Raw genomic sequence first — 19461 nt, 5'->3', positions numbered from 1 at the left:
AAGAAAAATGGAATAAAACATGATTTTGGTTGAGAAAATACATATCTTGAAATAATACAAAGAATGAAGATATTTTTATAGGTCCCAGTATGACAAAAAGGTCATATTTCAGAATTAGATTTGAGTTTTTAATGTTTTGGCTTTCTCTTTTCCTTTTCACATGCTGTTATGTTTCTGGTTAACATTTCGTGAGAAGGGAGCTTGGTTGAATGTTAAAATCCTTTGAAATCTTGTATCCTATCCTATATACCGAAAATGAAATTCACAGTCATCAAATCAATCTTGCCCCTCAGTGACCCTATAGGACAGGCTAGAACTGCCTCGGGAAGGGTGGATGGGGATTTCAGAGATTATAACTCTTTTCAGGAGTAGAAAGCCAAGCCGTTCTTTTGCAAAGAGGCTGGTGAATTCGAACTGCTTACTTGTGGCTAGCATACTCATAACTAAATCTCAGTCTTCCTTCTTTTCTTCATAAACTGTCTTATTTTGTCATTTCTTTCCCTTCCAACATCACTACCCAACAAAACCAGGCCCACATCACCTTACCACCTCTCTGATTTTCTTCCTCTAGGCTTTGTTCGCTTCAGTTTGTCTTGTATACGGCTACCAAATTAATCTTAAATATTTCTTTCATTTTGTTACTCCTATACTTAATTCTCTTCAGTTTTTCATGTCAAATCCTGGATGTATTCATTCCTCTAATGGTTATTTGAGCCTCTGCGAGGTGCTGGATACAGGAGCTGCTGCGAGTTGATATTAACAACAGAAGAATGATCTTGGGTCCATCGGGTGCATGTTGTGCCACAGCTCACCAAAGGACTGACTCCCTTGTCCTTGCTGGCCCTCTGCTTTTTTTTTCTTTTTAAAATCATTTTATTGGGGGCGTGCACAACGCTTATCACAATCCACACATCCATCCATTGTGTCAAGTACATATGTACATTTGTTGCCATCATCCTCTCAAAACATTTTCTTTCTACTTGAGCCCTTGGTATCAGCTTCTCATTTTTTCCCTTCTCTTTCCCACCCTCTCTCCATCATGAAACCCTTGATAATTTATAAATTATTATTATTTTGTCATGTCTTACAGTGTCCAATGTCTCCCTTCACCCACTTTTCTGTAGTCCATCCCCATGGGAGAGGGTTATATGTAGATCCTTGTGACCAGTTCCCCCTTTCTTCCTCTTACCCTCCTGGAATCACTACTCTCATTATTGGTCCTGAGGGGTTTATGTGTCCTGGATTCCCTGTGTTTCCAGCTCTTATCCATACCTGTGTACATCCTCTGGTCTAGCCGGATTCGTAAGGTAGAATTGGGATCATGATAGTGGGTGGGTGGGGGAACATTAAAGAACTAGAGGAAAGTTGTATGTTTCATTGTTGCTACCCTGCACCCTGACTGGCTTGTCTCCTCCCAACGACCCTTTCCTAAGGGGATGTCCAGTTGCCTACAGATGGGCTTTGGGTCCCCACTCCGCACTCCCCCTCATTTGCAATGATACAATTTTTTGTTCTTTGATGCCTGATACCTGATCCCTTCTACACCTCGTGATCTCACAAGCTGGTGTGCTTCTTCCATGTGGGCTTAGTTGCTTCTGAGCTGGATGGCCACTTGTTACCTTCAAGACTTTAAGACCCCAGACACTCTATCTTTTGATGTGAGTTGAACAGTGTTCTCTTGTGATCCATATGGTTTTTGTTACCTCAATTTTGGAAGTAGATCACTAGACCTTGCTTCCGATTTGTCTTATCCTGAAAATAGGTGGGGAACATCTGAAACCCATGCACATTGAAGACCTTGCTGGCATTTGAAATACCACTGGTGTGGTTTCTGCCAACACACTTGCTGCTGTGGGTTTCTGAGACTGTAACTATATACTGGAGTAAAAAGCCTAGTCTTTCTCCCACAGAAGTGTTGGTGGTCTGAACTGCTAACAGTGTGGGTTGAAGTCCCATGGTAACCACTACACCACCACCAGGGATCCTTTACAAGCCATTATAATACAGGAAATTAAAAGATGAGTTAGTCACCATCCTTGATGTCGGCACCATCATTTTGGACCATAGAGGACTAGGTGGAAAATTAAATTTGACAAGTACCTGTGATCAGATAATAAGGAGCAGTTATGAAGTAGCAACAAAGATAATGTTATGGTTGGGGGGTGACCACCACATGAGGAACTTATTAAAGGGTCATGGCATGAGGAAGGCTGAGAACCACTGCCCTAGAGGGTATGAACTTGTTTAGCATGTTCAACTTCCTGTGATGTCATTCCTTTCTCAAACAAAACAAATTCAGAAATATATGCTGCCACCAGGTGGCAACTTTATGATACTACTATACAGACTTTTTTTTTTTAAGTAAAAGGCTTACTTGATTAACATACCTGATTGAATATTAGCAACCTAATTCTATAAAAACTCCAGGCAAAAGCAAGGTGGCCATATAGGAAAAGATAAAAAGGGGTTATTGTAAAAATAGAGAGATTTCAAAGGAAAGCCAGCGAATACAGTTGGGCTTCTTGTGAACACAGTCGTTAGGAACTGAGGTTCTTACTGTCATCGTTCACAAGGTCTGATGCTCCTCTCTCCGTAGACCAGCTTCCTTTGCCTACAAAGCCGCCTGCACATGACCAAAAAGGATAGAATGCGTTTCCAAATAGTTTTATCCACTGGAGTTGCTTTTCATCATGTATGCTTTTAAAAAAGGAGGTGGGAGAGAAGAATTGTTTAAACAATGGAAGGCAATCTTAGAGTATGTGTGTACTACCCTGGCGGAGCAGCAGATAGGTGCTGGCTGTTATCTGAAAGAAGGGTGTTGTGAGCCCCAGCCGCTGAGAGAGAAAGGTCTGCTGACCTACTTCCATGAAGAGTATCGCCAGGAAAGCCCTACGGGGCTGCTCTGATGGGATGTCATCCAACAACGTAACTAGCTTCAGAAACAGACCAGCAGAAATACATTTGCAACCTTTCCCCATCTCATGCCACCCTCCCCCCACCTGCGGTAACAGAAATTCTGGGGTTCATCGTTTCCTTGCTTTTGTGTACTGCATATGTGTATATGCACATGAAGTTTTGCCTTAATGGTTTTGAACTTTATGTTAAGCACAGCTCCCAAACTTACATGGCCTACCCACCCCCTTTTCAGAAACAATTTACTCGGACCTTCCTGGTGATGAAAGCCTTTTTGTCCTGTTGCCATAATCCAGGATGCAGTGTCGCCTCTGCTTTTGCAACCCCTCCCCCTGGCTGTTCTGGTGCTTCCCAGGAGGCATAGCGCTGCTTTGATAGCAGGGACTCACATGTGCAGTCATATGTAATGGTTTGCCTTGTCTTTTATATTACGCTCATCAGGTTTATTCTTGCATAATATTCCCCTTACAGATGTACCAGGGAATCCATTCTCACATCATTGAATATTTGGGTGGTTCCAGTTTTTCATTAATTTTTTTTTTCAATTACAAAACTGCTTCAGGGATCTGTTTTGTGACACAAGAAAAGGGAAAAAGACTGAAAAAGAAACATGTAAAAGGGTTTTATGCAGACATGGCACATGCGAATGACTTGCTGAGGAATGGAGTAGGGGGAGGGAGTACAGCCAAAGAAAAATATATATACGGATAGCTGTGTGGTTAATATGTGCCCAGTGTCATTGCATAAATGATCTCTGAATGATTATGATGTCTTTCGGAGCTGTTAGTGGTTACTATGTACCAGGCAGGTTAGGTCATTTAGCTGACCATATGTAGCAATTCTTTTATTGTTAAGCCCATATTTCCTGGGAAAAACATAGCATATCAGAGAAATAATGGTCTATATTCTATAGTTTAAAAGTTGCACAAAATTGAGATGATAAACTGGGCTACTGAGAGGGTCTATTTGTTGCAGATTTATCATATTTAAGGTGCTTCTTAACAGGTACTGTGCATTATTGTTTAGTTTTAATGAGATTATACGGCATCATGTACACAGAGACTAGAAATGATTAGTGGCAAAGTGCCATTCTTCTCATCCAGGGCGACAGTGAAAGGAAGTAGAGGGAGGTGACACCTGAAAAGCAGGATGTAATGGCCTTGTCAGTATTGGCAGGTAGTGCTTCGGGGTAGGAGAGACTGTTTAAAGAGGCTAAGACCCAGGAACTCCTGCAGTATTTCTAGTTTTAGGGATGAGATGTCTGGTAAGTGTATAGTTGTGTGGCATAATTTTAAAATAGTGGTAGTAACATAAACTCCCCCCAAAACCAAACTCATTATCAGCGAGTTGATTGTGATTCATAGCAACCGTGCAGGACAGGATGGAACTGCCCCTCTGGGGTTCTGAGATTAACTCTTTACCAGAGTAGAAAACCTTTGATGGCTTCTAACTTTGAGGTTAGCACCCAATTCTTGTTAAGAGAAGGGCACATGGTCATTTTAATAGGGAACCTGGTATAGAGATAGCTTGTCAAGGGGGGCAGTTAAGACTTTTCCAAGAAGAAAGCATTCTTCCTTAATCTCATAAACCCCCAGTAATAAACAATAATTTGGTTATTGTTTGTTTCACTGCATAACGTTTTTTCTTTTTTGTAACTGGCATTTTATTGGTTGTTTTGAGATCAGTACAGAGACATTATGAATAATCTGTTCACAGTTCTTAATGCATGTACTAAAATCCTAAAATGGCACGTAGATACAATTTGTTTCTAAATTCCAGTAACTTTCTAGCATTAACTTAGGGGGCTAAGTTTTTTAAAGCGGTTATGAAGTGCTGTTTTCAAATGTTGACAAGCTGTTACATCCGAAGTCCCACTAATTCACAATTTAATATCACACACATTACACACTCACATGTTTAACTCATCACAGCACATAACAAAGTTACCAGGAAAACTGGACTGCCATTACCAAAGGTGTTACAGAATGCATACAGTTCTGACAAAGCCAGCATGACAGAATACTTTTGAGACACAGTCTATTGTTTTAAAAAGGAAACAAAATTTTAAATGTTCAAGTCATACAAATGCATGTCCGTGACTCCAAATTGCCATTTAAGCATACTTTGTATTAGGGATACGAAAACTTCCCTCAGCCTATGAAATGTTATGCTGACACCCAAGAGAGTCAAATCTTCCCACAATTCAACATCCCACTATTTTCTGGTTGTACCAAAAAATAACCAGTAAATGATTTCATCTTTACAAAAGCATTTACACTTTTAAAAAATAATAGAAGTGGGATTTCCTCCTCCTTAAAAATGTTTCTAGAGCTACTAAAAAACTTGCCTCTTTTCTGTGCTGTCCCTCAGGCTACCTCCTACCAGCTCCCTTCTCTTCCACTGCTTAAGGCAGGGTGTCATGACCCAGCCCAGAGAGTGGCAGCCTTGGCTGGGCATCCCCTTAGGCAGCTTCTGGGCTCCCACTGTCTGAGGCAAAGGCAGAGGGGCAGGCAGCCACAGATGTAACTGGAATCCTCTCTTCCCTGCCTCCCTTGAAGAACCCAAGAGCTAAAATACAACCTTGAGTCTATCCCACTTGAATTTCAAGACTATCTCAAGAACAGATTTGACAAATTGAATACTAATACTGTTGAGCTGTGGGGGCATGAAGAACATCTTCCATGAAGAAAGCACAAGGTCATGAAAAAGACAGGAAAGAAAAGATCAAAATTGATGTCAGAAGAGACTCTGAAACTTGCTTGTAATCTTAAAGTAGTTAAATGGAAGAAATGATGAAAGCAAAGAGCTGCACAGAAATTTTCAAAGGGCAGTTTGAGAAGCCAAATATTATAATGAAATGTACAAATAACTAGAATTAGAAAACCAAAAAGGAAGACTACACTCAGCATATTTTAAATGGAAAGAACTTGAGAAAATATTTAAACCTTGAGTTGCCTGATTGAAAAGGTTTATGGGCAAAATATTGAATGATACAGGAAGCATCAATAGAAAGTGGAAAGAATACAAAGAGTCACTGTACCAAAAAAGAACTACTTGACATTCTTTCATTTCAGGAGGTAGCATATCAGCAAGTCAGTGGTGCACAAGGAAGAAGCTCAAGCTACAGGGAAGTACTAGCCAAAAACAAGGCTTCAGGAGTTGATGGAATATTAATTGAAATCTTTCAAAAAGCTGATGAAGCACTGGAAGCACTCATTCCTCTTTGGCAGGAAATTTGGAAGACAGCTACGTGGCCAATCACTGGACGAGATCCATATTTGTATTATTCCAAAGAAACGTGACCCAACGGAATGTTCAATTATAAAACAATAGTATCAATATCCCATGCAAGTAAATTTCTGCTTGAGATCATTCAACAACAGTACATTGACAAGGAGGTCCAGGCTGGATTCAGCAGAGGACGTGGAACAAGGGACATTATTGCTGATGTCAGATGGATTTTGACTCAAAGCAGAGAGAATACCAGAAAGATGTTTACTTGTGTGTTATTGACTGTGTCAAGGTATTCGACTATGTGGATCATTACCAACTGTGGATAACCTTGAGAAAAATGGAAATCACAGAACACTCCATTGTGCTCATTTGTACATGGATCAAGATGCAGTTGGATGAATGGAACAAGGGAATACTACATGATTTAAAATCAGAAAAGGTATGCGACATAGTTGTGTCCATTCACCATACTTATTCAGTCTGTACGCTGAGCAAATCATCAGAGAAGCTGAACTCTATGGAGAAGACTATGGTATCAGGATTTGAGGAAGGCTTATTAACAACCTGTGGTATGCAGTTGACACAACCTAGCTTGCTGAAAGTGAGGAGACCTTGGAGAACTTGCTGATAAAGATCAAAGATTGCAGCCTTAAGTATGGATTATAACACCATGTAAGGAAGACCCAAATCCTCACAATTGGACCAATAGGTAACAATGCTAAGTAGAGAAGAGGTTGACGTTGTCAAGGATTTCATTTTGCCTGGATCCACAATAAATGCTCATGGAAGCAGCAGTCAAAAGATCAAAAATGTGTGTTGTAAAAGGTAAACCAACTGCACAAGCCCATAGAGCAGTGGTTCTCGACCTTCCTAATGCCACGACCCTTTAATACAATTCCTCATGTTGTGGTGACCCCCCCCAACCATAAAATTATTTTCATTGCTACTTCATAACTGTAATTTTGCTACTGTTATGAATTGGGCAACCCCTGTGAAAGGGTCATTTGACACCCACCCCAAGGGGGTCATGACCCACAGGTTGAGAACCCCTGCCTTAGAGTGTTGAAAAGCAAGGACATTATCTTGAGAGCTAAGGTGCACCTGACTCAGGCCATGATGTTTCAATCACTTCATATTGCATCTGAAAGTTGGACATTCATTGGACATGTTGGTGACCTAAAAAGAATGGATGCGTTTGAATTGTGGTGCTGGAGGAAATATTGGAAGTAGCATGGGCTGCTAAAAGGACCAACCAATCTACCTCAGAAGAAGTACAGCCAGTGTTCCTTAGAGGCAAGGCTTGCAAGACTTCAACTAATGTACTTTAGACACGTTTTCAGGAGAGACCACTCCCTGGGGAAGGACATCATGTTTGGTAAAGTGTAGGGACAGCAAAAAAGAGGAAGACTCTTAAGATTGGTTGACAGCATGGCTGTAACAGTGGGCTGAATTGAAGTGTGAGAATGACGGTGAGGGTGGCACAGGATAGGGCAATGTTTCCATGTGCCTAAGGTTGCTGTGGGTTGGAACCAACTTGATAGTTCCTAGCAACAACAGCAAGGGAAAATCTAGGTACTCTAGAAAGGAAGGAACCCTGGGGACACTATTGGGTAAGTGTTGGACTGCTAATCACAGGGTCAGAGGTTCAAACCCATCAGTCACTCATCAGGAAAAAGATGAATCTGTATGCTCTTATACGGATTTACAGCCAACAAGCACCCATCTAAGTGAGCTGTCAGCTAAATACAAATGGAAGAAGCACACCACCTTGTGTGATCCAAAGATGACAATACCAAAATGCAAATATGACTGAGGGAAATGTATCAGAGTTTAAATTGTGAACACCTAATTTGTAGAAGGCTAGGGAGGACAGTGGGAGCCCCAAACCCATCTGCAGAGTATCTAGTTGGATTAAGCTCTTGGCAGATCCACTATAGCCAAGGCAAAAGTCCTGAACAGCTTTACTATCAGATAATGATCATTGTAATCTTGATTATGCTGGAATTGAACTTAATACTAGGTCAGTTAACCTCCCTCCTGACCTCACCTGAATTTGTTCTAGATGCAAATGTGTTGCTTGTTCCATGACAAAATTTTCTTCTCTGACTTTTTAAATACTGATGGTAGCCTTTTCTTTCTTACCCATTGTTTGTATTTTTATCCTTATATTTTTATTATGTTATCCTTACCACTTTGTTTTTTTATTGTTTCTATTTGGGTTTTCCAATTTGTGAAGCACAGAGGGAGCAGATGGATAGAGATAATAATTTATATTGATAGGGGATTTAGGGGTGGAAGGGATTTGGGGAGCAAACAATGTGGGATCGGGGAAGGAGCACTAAAACTGATTGTGATCATACAACTTATTTTAAAAGGGATTTAACCATAGATGTATATGATATGTGAATACTATATCAAGAAAACCCCACCCTTAAAAAAAGAAAACCAAACTTCACCAATGGTTACCATGGTGAAGGGGAAAGGGTTATCGTGTAGGGGCATTGAATTTATGTCAATGGTGGTAGAATAATTTAGAAAGGATATCAATAGTGTCTGTACAGCATGGAGGGTATAATCAATGACACTGAATTGTACAAGTGGAAGTTGTAGAACTGGAGAATTTTTGGTTGTGTATATTATTGCCACAATTAGAAAAATGATTACAGGAATAATGACTACAAGGAAGAAGAAAACGTTCTAGAATTGAATATGACAATTGTACAGCTCTTCTTGGTATGATTGAATTATTGAACTGTATGGCAGTTTAGAACTTTAAAAAAAGATTTACCGACTGGGAACCGTATATAGAGTTGCTATGAGTTATAGTCACCTTGGTGGCATTGGGCTTGGTTTTTGGTATAGGAAATCAGGGTTTTATCTTTCAGTGACGGAGCCCTGGTGGCATAGTGGTTACATATTGGGCTTTCTATCCCCAAGGCCCCAATTCAAAACCACCAGATCATCAGGGAGAGAAATATGAGGCTTTCTACTCCTGCAAAGAGTGGCAGTCTTGTAAACTCAAAGGGGCAGTTCTGCCTTTTTCCTCTGGGGTCACTGAGTCAGACCCAGTGGCAGTGAGTTCAGTTTCTGACTTGATCTTTCAGCCAGGCTAGTGGCAGTGCATTTACAATGTTAAAAGAAAGGAACTAATGAGTTTGATAGAAACTTTTTAACAAGTTTATTGGCATATAATTCACATACCATACATTTTAGTAGTTTGGTCATATTGAAGAGTTGTGCAATCATCACCCAAATCAATTTTAGAATATTTCTTCTTTCGTGTACTCTTTGTTATTAGTTCCCCATTTCCTTCCTCTCAGCCTGCCTGCCATACCTCCTAAGAAAATATTAATCCAGTTAATGTCTTTATAGATTTATCTATCCTGGATTCCATATACCTTAATTGAAAAGTAGAAAATATTAAAAACTAGAACTTTAAGTGAGTCAAAGGGAGATCAAATGATAAATGGTTAAGTTTAAGCCTAGCTACGTTTGGAATAATCCACTTTTCAGAGCATTCTGTGTGATGGCAAGGCTGCTGCTTACCTCCCTAGTCTGTAAGCAGAGGGAATTAATTCACCGGTGGTTTAATCCATGTGGGTATCCTGCACAAGGGTCGGAGGCTTTCATGATCATCCACAGCCTTCTGAAAAAATTCTGGTGCTCAGATTTTAAACTCTAATATAATTCCCCTTTCTGGTCTTAGATTTGATTATTTGTGATGATTGTATCACCCAGGCTATGTTGCTTCTTCCTTGTGGATTTAGCTAACACTCACTTAGATAGCTACTTGTTTTAATTCTTAAAATTTAAGACAAGCCTTTAAGACCCCAGACATTATTCTTTCTGATAGCTGGGCATGTTTCATCACCACATTTGGTTATAGTACTCATATTTCAGTGATGTTGTCAAGAATCTTTTCCCCTGCTTTGTTTGAAAATTAACAGCGGGTCTCGAGGAAGTTATTCGAAGCCTAAACTTTTCTTCTGAAGCTCAATTGATTCCAAATAATAGTTTTGCCACATAATGGTTTTGAAGTGGTATTATTAGAGTGTGACCTTTTAAAATACATTTTTAAAAGCCATTGTTCCCTTGAGAATGATCGTTTATAAAGTTACAGATCTTAAGTTTAAGAAATAAATGATCTGTGATTTATTTTTAGTAGTTTACTCATGTTGTTAGAGTCAGAGTAAGACAGTACTTGAGCTGAATATGTTTGGAAAGACAAGTGTATATGAACATAATATCTTTCCAGTAAATCTTGCAACTATTTCCGTACCTGCATATGTTAACATTTGTAAAACTGGCTTCCAAATGATAAACACAGATGCCTTTAGTCTGAATTTTCAGCATGTTTTTGAATATATGTTTCCCGAGTAGCTATAAAAGTACATCGTCTCAGTGTCAGATGATTAGCTAATTGAGTAATTTTCTTCTTTTTAATTCTATTTCTTGCTTATCTGCTAGCTTGTCATTTTTCAGATTAAAAATAAAGCGATTTGCATGGGTATAAGAAATTAGATTTGAAAATGATGAGGGCAAAGAATGTACAGATGTGCTTTATACAATTGATGTATGTGTATGCATGGATTGTGATAAGAGTTGTATGAGCCCCTAATAAAATGTTGTTTTTTTTAAAAGAAATTGGATTTCTGAAATGATTTTGGTCCCTCTCACATTTTTATAAAACAATTTTTTAAAAATTGAAAGTATATGCTTTAATAGTTGTATGCTAATATTTAGTACAGCACTATTGACAATAATCAAAAAGTAGAAATAAACCAGATGTTATCAACAGAATAGTGGATAAAAAAAATGGTATATGCTGGCAATAGAGAGTAATAATGAAAAACGAGGTTCTGTGTCCATGTTACCACATGGGTGAACCTGGAAAACATTATTCTAAATGAAATATGTTATAAACATATTTTCTGATCCCACTGACATGAAAGCATCTAAAATAAGAAAATATAGAGAACTGAATGTTTGTTAGTAGCTAGCAGGGTGCATGGAATGGGGAAGATGGACGTGATTGCTTACAAGGTGTTTCTGTTCCTAGTTGTCACTCACCTGGTGGATCCCAATGACTGGCAGCTCTGTGCATGTCAGAATGGTGTTCCTTAGTGTTTGCTATTGCCATGTTTTCAGAGGCACCATGTCTTCCTTCTGAAGGAGAACTCTTAGTGAAAAGGTGGTATAAGCATTATTTTTGAAAATTAAAAAAATTAGGGGGGTGGATTTTGTTTGGTAGAAGAAAATCATAAGTAACTAGAAGATCATTTTAGTTCTGGAACTTTCTATGGAGCTGATTGAGACAGGTTCTGAGAAATAGTGCTTAAAATGATTGGTTAGTGATGACTCCTTTCTGTAAAAGCTACATTAGCCCTTTTCACATAAGACAGACTCATTGAACAGCATTCTAGGTTTCGAACATATATCAGTGAATGATAGACCTCATCAACCTGCCCTTCTGGCTAATCGTTCTGGTGAAATATAAGCTGTATTACAATCATGACATTGTCTTAAAGCAATGCCTGGATAATTTTTTTTAATGTTCTAAAGTTTATTGTAGAAATGATTATATAACTCTTCATGATATGATCAAACAATTCAGTTATATGATATGTGTATTATATGCCAATAAAACTGTTTTAAAAATCTCTACAAGGCCACAATGGAGCCTTGATAATTTTATGGCTGATTCATGGAGGCCTAGTGGGGCAGTCAGTTAAGGACTCAACTCCAGGCTGAAAGATTGGCAGTTCAAATACACTGAGAGGCACTTCAGAAGAGAGGCCTGGTAGTCTGCTCCTGAAAATCTTTCATTGCCATCTGATTATAGTTAAGAGCATGCCCTGCATGTCCATAAAACTTGGTTAAAGTTTGTATCGCTTTTTTTTTTCATTTACGGTAGTTGTCTTTCTTTTTTTCTTTTTAATCATTTTATTGGAGGCCCATATAACTCATTACAATCCACACTTACATCAATTGTGTAAAGTACATTTTTACATTCGTTGCCCTCATCATTCTCAAAATATTTGCTCTCCACTTAAGCCCATCAGCTCCTCATTTCCCCCCCTTTCTCCCCGCTCCCTTCTCCCTCATGAACCCTTAATAATTTATAAATTATTATTATTTTTATATCTTACACTATCCGACGTCTCCCTTCACCCACTTTTCTGTTGTCTATCCCCCAGGGAGGAAGTTATATGTAGATCCCTGTAATCGGTTCCCCCGTTCCACCCTCCCCTCCCTGTATCGCCAATCTCAGCACTGGTCCTGATAGGATCATCCGTCCTGGATTCTCTGTCTCCAGTTCCCATCTGTGCCACTGTACATCCTCTGGTCTAGCCAGATTTGTAAGGTAGAATTGGGATCATGATACTGGGGGTGGGGGAAGAATTTAGGAGCTAGAGGAAAGTTGTGTGTTACATCTTTTCTACACTGCACCCTGACTGCCTCATCTCCTCCCCGCGACTCTTCTGTAAGGGGATGTCCAGTTGCCAACAGGTGAGCTTTGGGTCCCCACTTCACACGCCCCCTCATTCACAGTGATATGATTTTTTTGTTCTTTGATGCCTGATAACTGATCCCTTCGACACCTCGTGATTGCACAGGCTGGTGTGCTTCTTCCATGTGGGCTTTGTTGCTTCTGAGATAGATGGCTGCTTGTTTACCTTCAAGCCTTTAAGACCCCAGATGCTGTATCTTTTAATAGCCGGGTTCCATCAGCTTTCTTCACCACATTTGCTTATGCACCTGCTTTATCTTCAGTGATTGTGTCGGAAAGGTGAGCATCATGGAATGCCAGTTTAATAGAACAAAGTATTCTTGCATTGAGGGGATACTTGAGAGGAGGCCCAGTGTTCATCTGCTACCTTAATACTATACCTATAAATATATGCACATAGATCTATTTCCAAATCCTCATATATAAACACATTTACATATGTACATGCCTTTATTTAGATCTCTATAAATGCCCTTTGCTTCCTACTTCTTTCCTCTATTTCCTTTGACTTTCCTCTTGTCCCACTATCATGCTCAGCCTTCATTTGGGTTTCAGTAATACCTCTCAGTTACATTACCCTGATCACGCCCTACCAGGCCTCCTACACCCTCCTCACCACCGATTTGTGTATTGCTGTTTTCTTGCATTGGAGTAACAGACCAAAATTTCAGAGGCATCTCTGGCTTCTGCCCTTGAAAACCCTGAAGAGCCCAGCTGTTGCTGCATACCTGGGTCAGTCTGCGTGGATTCAACTCATTGGCAACTCGTATCAACAACAGAAGTGATTAATTTAAAACACTATCATACTTTTCCTTCATGACTGCCTGCTTTCTGTTGTATTTGGGTTTTTTTTTAATTTCAGGGTTTTTCCCTTGTATGTTTGTATAATTGAAAAAAGTACTAAATATAGCCGCTGCTGTCTGAATGTATTTATTTCCTGACTCAGCAACATGTAATTTCAAGAAGTCTTTGAAATGGAGCATAACTTCCAAGAAAGCTGTCATTAATTTTTTTGGCTTTTTATTATTCTTACTAATGACTATTTTTTGAATGAAATGCTTAGACTTTCTATTAAACTTACAGATAGTATATTTGTGTTCCAATTGGTTTATTCGTAAGAATGAATTTGGTATCCAATAATGCAGCTTAAATGCATTCCAATAGCTTAATGATGTACATATAGAGAGAGACAGCTGGTTTTGCACCTGTTTCTTAGGCAGCCAGGAGGTGGAAGAAATTACTAGTTTCTAAATAACTAGGGAGAAATTTTTAATGAGATATATATAATATTTTATAGTCTACAAAAACACATGTTTAGAAATTTCACACTATGAAGTAGATGCATCTTTATTGAATAAATAGTATGCAACTCTACACAGCTTTTTTTCTTGGTATTTTTTCAGCAAAAAACAGTTAAAAGGAAATATGCTATATGTAATCCTATAAATTCTGATATTTGTGGCATATTGTGTGTCTAAGAACATCAACATTCTAATGATACTGCTTTAATATTATGTATAACAAGCAATATACTGGCCATCTTTGTGATTGGGCTAGTAATTATAGTGATACTGATTGTATTACATTTCTTTTAAGGGGCATATGCCTGCTTTTATCCTTTTGTTTCATTTCCTTCCTCTGAATGATTAAGGAATTAAAACCTACATTTAGGGCATTTATGATTACTAGTAGTTTCATTTAAAAATTAGAAAATTTGCTGGAAAAAAATGAAATTTGCTGCAAAACGGAAAACCCTCAGGAATCTCAAAGTAAAAGATATACCAACATTATTGTTCTATTATTTCTATTCTTTAAGCATTTGCCTCTGCTTATTCATACAACTGGAAGACCAGCAGGTGGAAACCACCAGCCACCTGCTCTAGGGTTGAGATGAGGCTTTCTACTCCCACTAAAAATTGCTGACTTGGAAACCCACAGAAGCAGTTCTTCCCTGTGCTATAGGGTTGTTTTGAGTCAGAATTGACTCAATGGCAGTGAGTTTTTTGAGTTTTAGATACATAATATTACTAAAGTTCAGGCTAGATATGATTGTTAATTTTCCTTTCATAAAAGTTAGATTGCAACTCTCTCGCTCACTCACACACTCACTCACTCTCACTCATTCACTCACTCTCTCTCTCACTCACTCACTCTCTCTCGCTCTCTCACTCACTCACTCTCTCACTCACTCACTCACACACTCACTCACTCTCTCACTCACTCTCTCGCTCACTCACACACTCACTCTCACTCACACACTCACTCTCTCACTCACTCACACACTCACTCACTCACTCTCTCACTCACTGACTCACTCACTCTCTCTCGCTCACTCACTCTCACTCACTCACTCTCACTCACTCACTCACTCACACACTTACTCATTCTCTCACTCATTCTCTCACTCACTCACTCACTCACTCACTCACTCTCTCACTCACTCTCTCGCTCTCTCACTCACACACTCACTCACTCACACACTCACTCACTCACTCATTCACACACTCACTCTCTCACTCACTCTCTCGCACTCTCACTTACTCACTCACTCACTCACTCACTCACACACTCACTCACTCACTCACTCACTCACATACTCACTCACACACTCACTCACTGACTCACTCACTCTCACTGACTGACTGACTGACTCTCATCACTCTCTCACTCATTCTCTTACTCTCTCACTCACTGACTCACTCTCTCACTGATTGACTGACTGACTCACTCACTCACTCTCACTCACTCACTGACTCACTCTCTCACTGATTGACTGACTGACTCACTCACTCACTCTCACTCACTCACTGACTCACTCTCTCACTCTCTAAAAAAAAAAGAAAAAAAGTTAGATTGCACTGTAATACTATTTCATACATATGACTGTACCATGACCATCTTAATTATTAATAATAGTTTGCCACAATATTTTGTATGGATTTACCTGGGCTATCCCAGTGATGTCCAGCGTGTCATACATAACTCTGATTTAAAGTGGTGCTGAGATATTTTAGGTGATACCTGATGGTGTTCAATAACATCAGACAGTATTGTAAACACTTCGTACTTTTCCAGTTTTCTTTCAGTCCCATCTTATTTTGACCAGCCAAAAGTCTGTTTTTGCTGCTGGTCTACTCTTAAAACCTCTTTAAAATTTCCCATTTCTCTCATGACTATCAACTCTATTTAACAGAACTTTTAATAGCATCATTTTGTTTTCCTTGTATTTATTTTATTTCTTAATGGAATTTATGATTATTCTTTTAAAATTATTATTTGGGTAAAAGTGTACAAAGCAAATTGGTTTTCCATTCAACACTTGATACACATTTTGATTGCTGCTGTTAGATGCCATGCATCGTCTGCAACTCACAGTGCCCCTGTGCACAGCAGAATGGGGCACGGTCGGCCTGTACTGTCCTCACAAGTGTTCCCAGGCCGAGCCCATGGTTGCAGCCCCTGTATCAGTCCATCTCCTTGATGGCCGTCCTCTTTGTCACTGCCCCTCCACTTTACCAAACAGGATGTCCTTCTCTAGGGACTGGTCTCTCCCAACATGTCAGAAACACAGGAGACACACTTTCACCATCCGTCCCATTAAACATTCTAGCAGTACTTCTTCACAAACATGTTTACTTGTTCTTTTTGCAATCTTTCAGTTTTCTTCACCAACACCGTAATTTAAAGGCAGTGAATCTTCTTAAGTCTTCTTTATTCAATGTCCAACGTTGACATGCATGAGGCACACCTTACTCCTCAAAGTAACATGCTTACTTTCAGCACTTCATCCTTTTCTATCCTGTCGCCTGAGCTTTATCTCTGGGTAAATGCTGCTGCTCTTTTGATCTCATATGATAATTGTTCTAAGTGTATAACTTCTTGGAGTTGTTTGTCTCTTGTTGGGCTGAAAGCTGAGCTGCCTGTGGGAGGTGAGTGTAGTTGCAGGTTTGAAAGGTGGCTAAGGGCCATAGTCTTGGGGGCCCTACCAGTTTCTAACAGATCAGTAAGCGTGGTCTTCTCTAGAATTTTGAATTTTGTTCCACATTTCTCTCTATCCAGGACCCTTTTAAAATTAAGGTCAGCTGTAGTACCCATGAGTCATTTATTTCATTCTCTTGGTTGCTGGGTCACAGAGTCTTGAGTTCACATAGCCCTTTAGATCTTGAACTAATTGTTTTCTTCATTCTTTTTGCTTCAAACTTAAATGGCCACTTACCAGCTCTTTCAACCAAATTGCTAACCATCCAAGTAGGATAGAGAGCACTGCCATTTTTGACTTTATGCCCGTTGATCCTGGTGACCCTGAGACTATGGTACTGAGCCCTCAAGCCCAGGGACTCGTTTCCTCAAGTTGTTTCCCTGTGGCAATGCTGTTGTCATTATTGCTGCTGCTGCTGCTGCTGCTGTGTATTACATCCCTGGAGGTGAACAGGACGGAACACCGCCCGCTTCTGCACTGTTCTCAACAGTTGTTATGCTTCAGCCAGATGGGCAGACACCGTAACCACACATTGTGGCTAAGGATCTTCCTCTTTTGCTGACCACCAACCATGATGTCCTTTACTAGAAACTGATCTCTTCCTGACAACAAATCCAAAGTATATGAGACCAAGCCTCCCCATCCGCCCCTCTGAGGACTCGTCAGAGTATCTGTTCTTGTAGCAGTCCATGGTACTCTCCAGTCCAGTACTCTCACCAGCACCATCACTCACGTGCCTCAGTTCTCCGCCCGTCTTCCTTGTTCTTTATTTACCCTTTTCATGCATGTGAAGAGATTGAAAAGACCCTGGGTTAGCTCAGGTGCATCCTAATTCTCAAAGTGACATCTTTGCTCTTGAACAGAGATCGTGCGTAGCAGATTTACCCATTGCAGTGTGTGATTTGATTTTTTGGACTGCAGCTTCTATGAGCATTGACTCACTGGTCCCAGTATAATGAAACCCTTGGCGTCAGTCTTTTCTCCATTTACTGTGATCCTGTCTTGTGGTCTAATTGTGAGGATTTTCTTTTTTTTTAAAGTTGCGTTTCTATCTATACTTAAGGCTTCAGTCTTTGATTTTTATCAGCAGAAGCTTCCAGGTTCCCTTGCTTACAACAACAAGGTGTCGTGTGCATATCGTGGGTTGTTAATAAGCCTTCCTCCAATCCTGGTGCCACAGTCTTCTGCATGGATTTTGTTCTCAGATTTGCCCAGCAGACTGGCTAAAGAAGTACGGTGAAAGGACACAACTTGATTGCACACCTTTCTTGATTTTAAATTATGCTTCTTATTGGTGCTTTTTAAATTATCTTTGGTAATAGTGGCTCTTTTCTTCCCTCTAGCTTGCTCAATTTCGGCAAAAAAGAGCTCAATCTGAAGGGCAGAATCTTCCCAAGAAACAGAAAAAAAAGAAGAAAACCCCAAGCACTAACCAGGATGCGCCAGTCTATCCTGCAGTGACTACTGATCAGCCACAGCCTGATGAGATGCACGTACACAGTTCTCAGGGCTTGGGCAGCACCACTGAGTGCACTGTGCTGAGAACTTTACACGGTGGACAAATAATCAAGCGTGACCATGGCCTCACTGTTGAAGTAAGTATTCACCGGCTTGTAAACATAGTTCAAAATGGACATGACAGTGCTGTAAAGACAACACTCAAGACTCTGTGCACCTTGGTCATGTATTTGGCTTATTTTTTGAAAGTTTCATTAGGATGCTAACTAACAAGTGATGTCCCAAATATCCATCAGCTTCTGAAAGGGCGTTCTGTGAGCTTGATTCTGCAAGTACTGGTGAAGAACCTGTGGTACGGCAAGGATACAAAATGATTTTGACTCTCTGCCCCACAGTAAATCCGACCAGTGTGGGAGGCAGCTGTAAAGACAATGCAGTGCACCCTGATTAGAATGGGTTCAGCAGCATCCCTGGCTTCTACCCACGAGATGCCAGTAACACCTGATCCCCACCGCCACTTCTGACAACTCAAAATGCCTCCAAGTCCAAACAGAAAATGAGCCATCGTGATGAGGATAGACCCATCACCCATGGAGAACCTGTGTATCCCCAGGCAATCCAAATGTCCCCTGAGGTGCATCATCATTTCTGTTTGAGAAGCACTAGTCTAAAGGAGTCCTGGTGGCATAGTGGACTACATGTTGGACTGCTAACTATAAGGTTATAGGTTCAAACCCACAAGCTCTCTGCAAGATAAAGACGAGGTTTTCTGCTCCTGTAAAGATACACATTTAAAGGGGGGGGGCCCGGAAAGATACACACCTTCAAAAACCCAAAGGGGCAGTTCTACTCTGTCTTGTATAACTCAGAATTGACTTGATGGCAGTGGGGGATTTGGGGTTTTGTGTTGTTTTTGTCCGATACAAAGAATTTTTTTTGCCACAAGAATACTGTCATTAATTTCTAACCTAACATTTATCAAACGTTTTTTGATACATGTATATTTTGCCTTGTTATTCTCTTAAATTTCTGAAATAAGCAAATGTGCCACAAAGATACCTGAAAATGGCATTTCCTAAGTTGTCAGACCTCAAAATCAGGAAAATATTTACTAGCCCTTTTAACTGGGTATCTTTCAACCCCAATTGGCTTTTTCTGTAATTACAATGCATTTTCTGAAATATTGCCTGGGTGTGTGATAGCCAGATGAAGCACAAGCTTAAAACTCTTTCTCTCTAGAATTAGGGGCCCATGTATATTTACAATCAGAAGGTCTAATTGATAACTATAAGCTTTCCATAGCTATAGCTTCACATGTGAATTTTACTCCAGTTTTATGCAGTATCATCCAAGTCACATTTAGCAA

The 19461-nt window shown here is 39.9% G+C and overlaps 1 protein-coding gene across 2 annotated transcripts in view; it reads left to right on the top strand.

Annotated features, from left to right (window-relative positions):
• Positions 1-19461, top strand: part of AKAP9 (A-kinase anchoring protein 9) — a 158632-nt gene that overhangs the window by 9209 nt on the left and 129962 nt on the right. For both annotated transcript variants that reach the window (XM_075558430.1, XM_075558429.1), the window contains exon 2: positions 17981-18232. In XM_075558430.1, the coding sequence (XP_075414545.1) occupies positions 17981-18232 (252 nt within the window). The remainder of the gene's footprint in view (positions 1-17980; positions 18233-19461) is intronic.

This window comes from Tenrec ecaudatus, chromosome 9 (genome assembly GCF_050624435.1).
Source record: "Tenrec ecaudatus isolate mTenEca1 chromosome 9, mTenEca1.hap1, whole genome shotgun sequence".
Lineage (NCBI taxonomy): Eukaryota > Metazoa > Chordata > Mammalia > Afrosoricida > Tenrecidae > Tenrec > Tenrec ecaudatus.
Note: the sequence above shows the minus strand (reverse complement) of the source record. Positions and strands in the feature narration are given on the sequence as shown.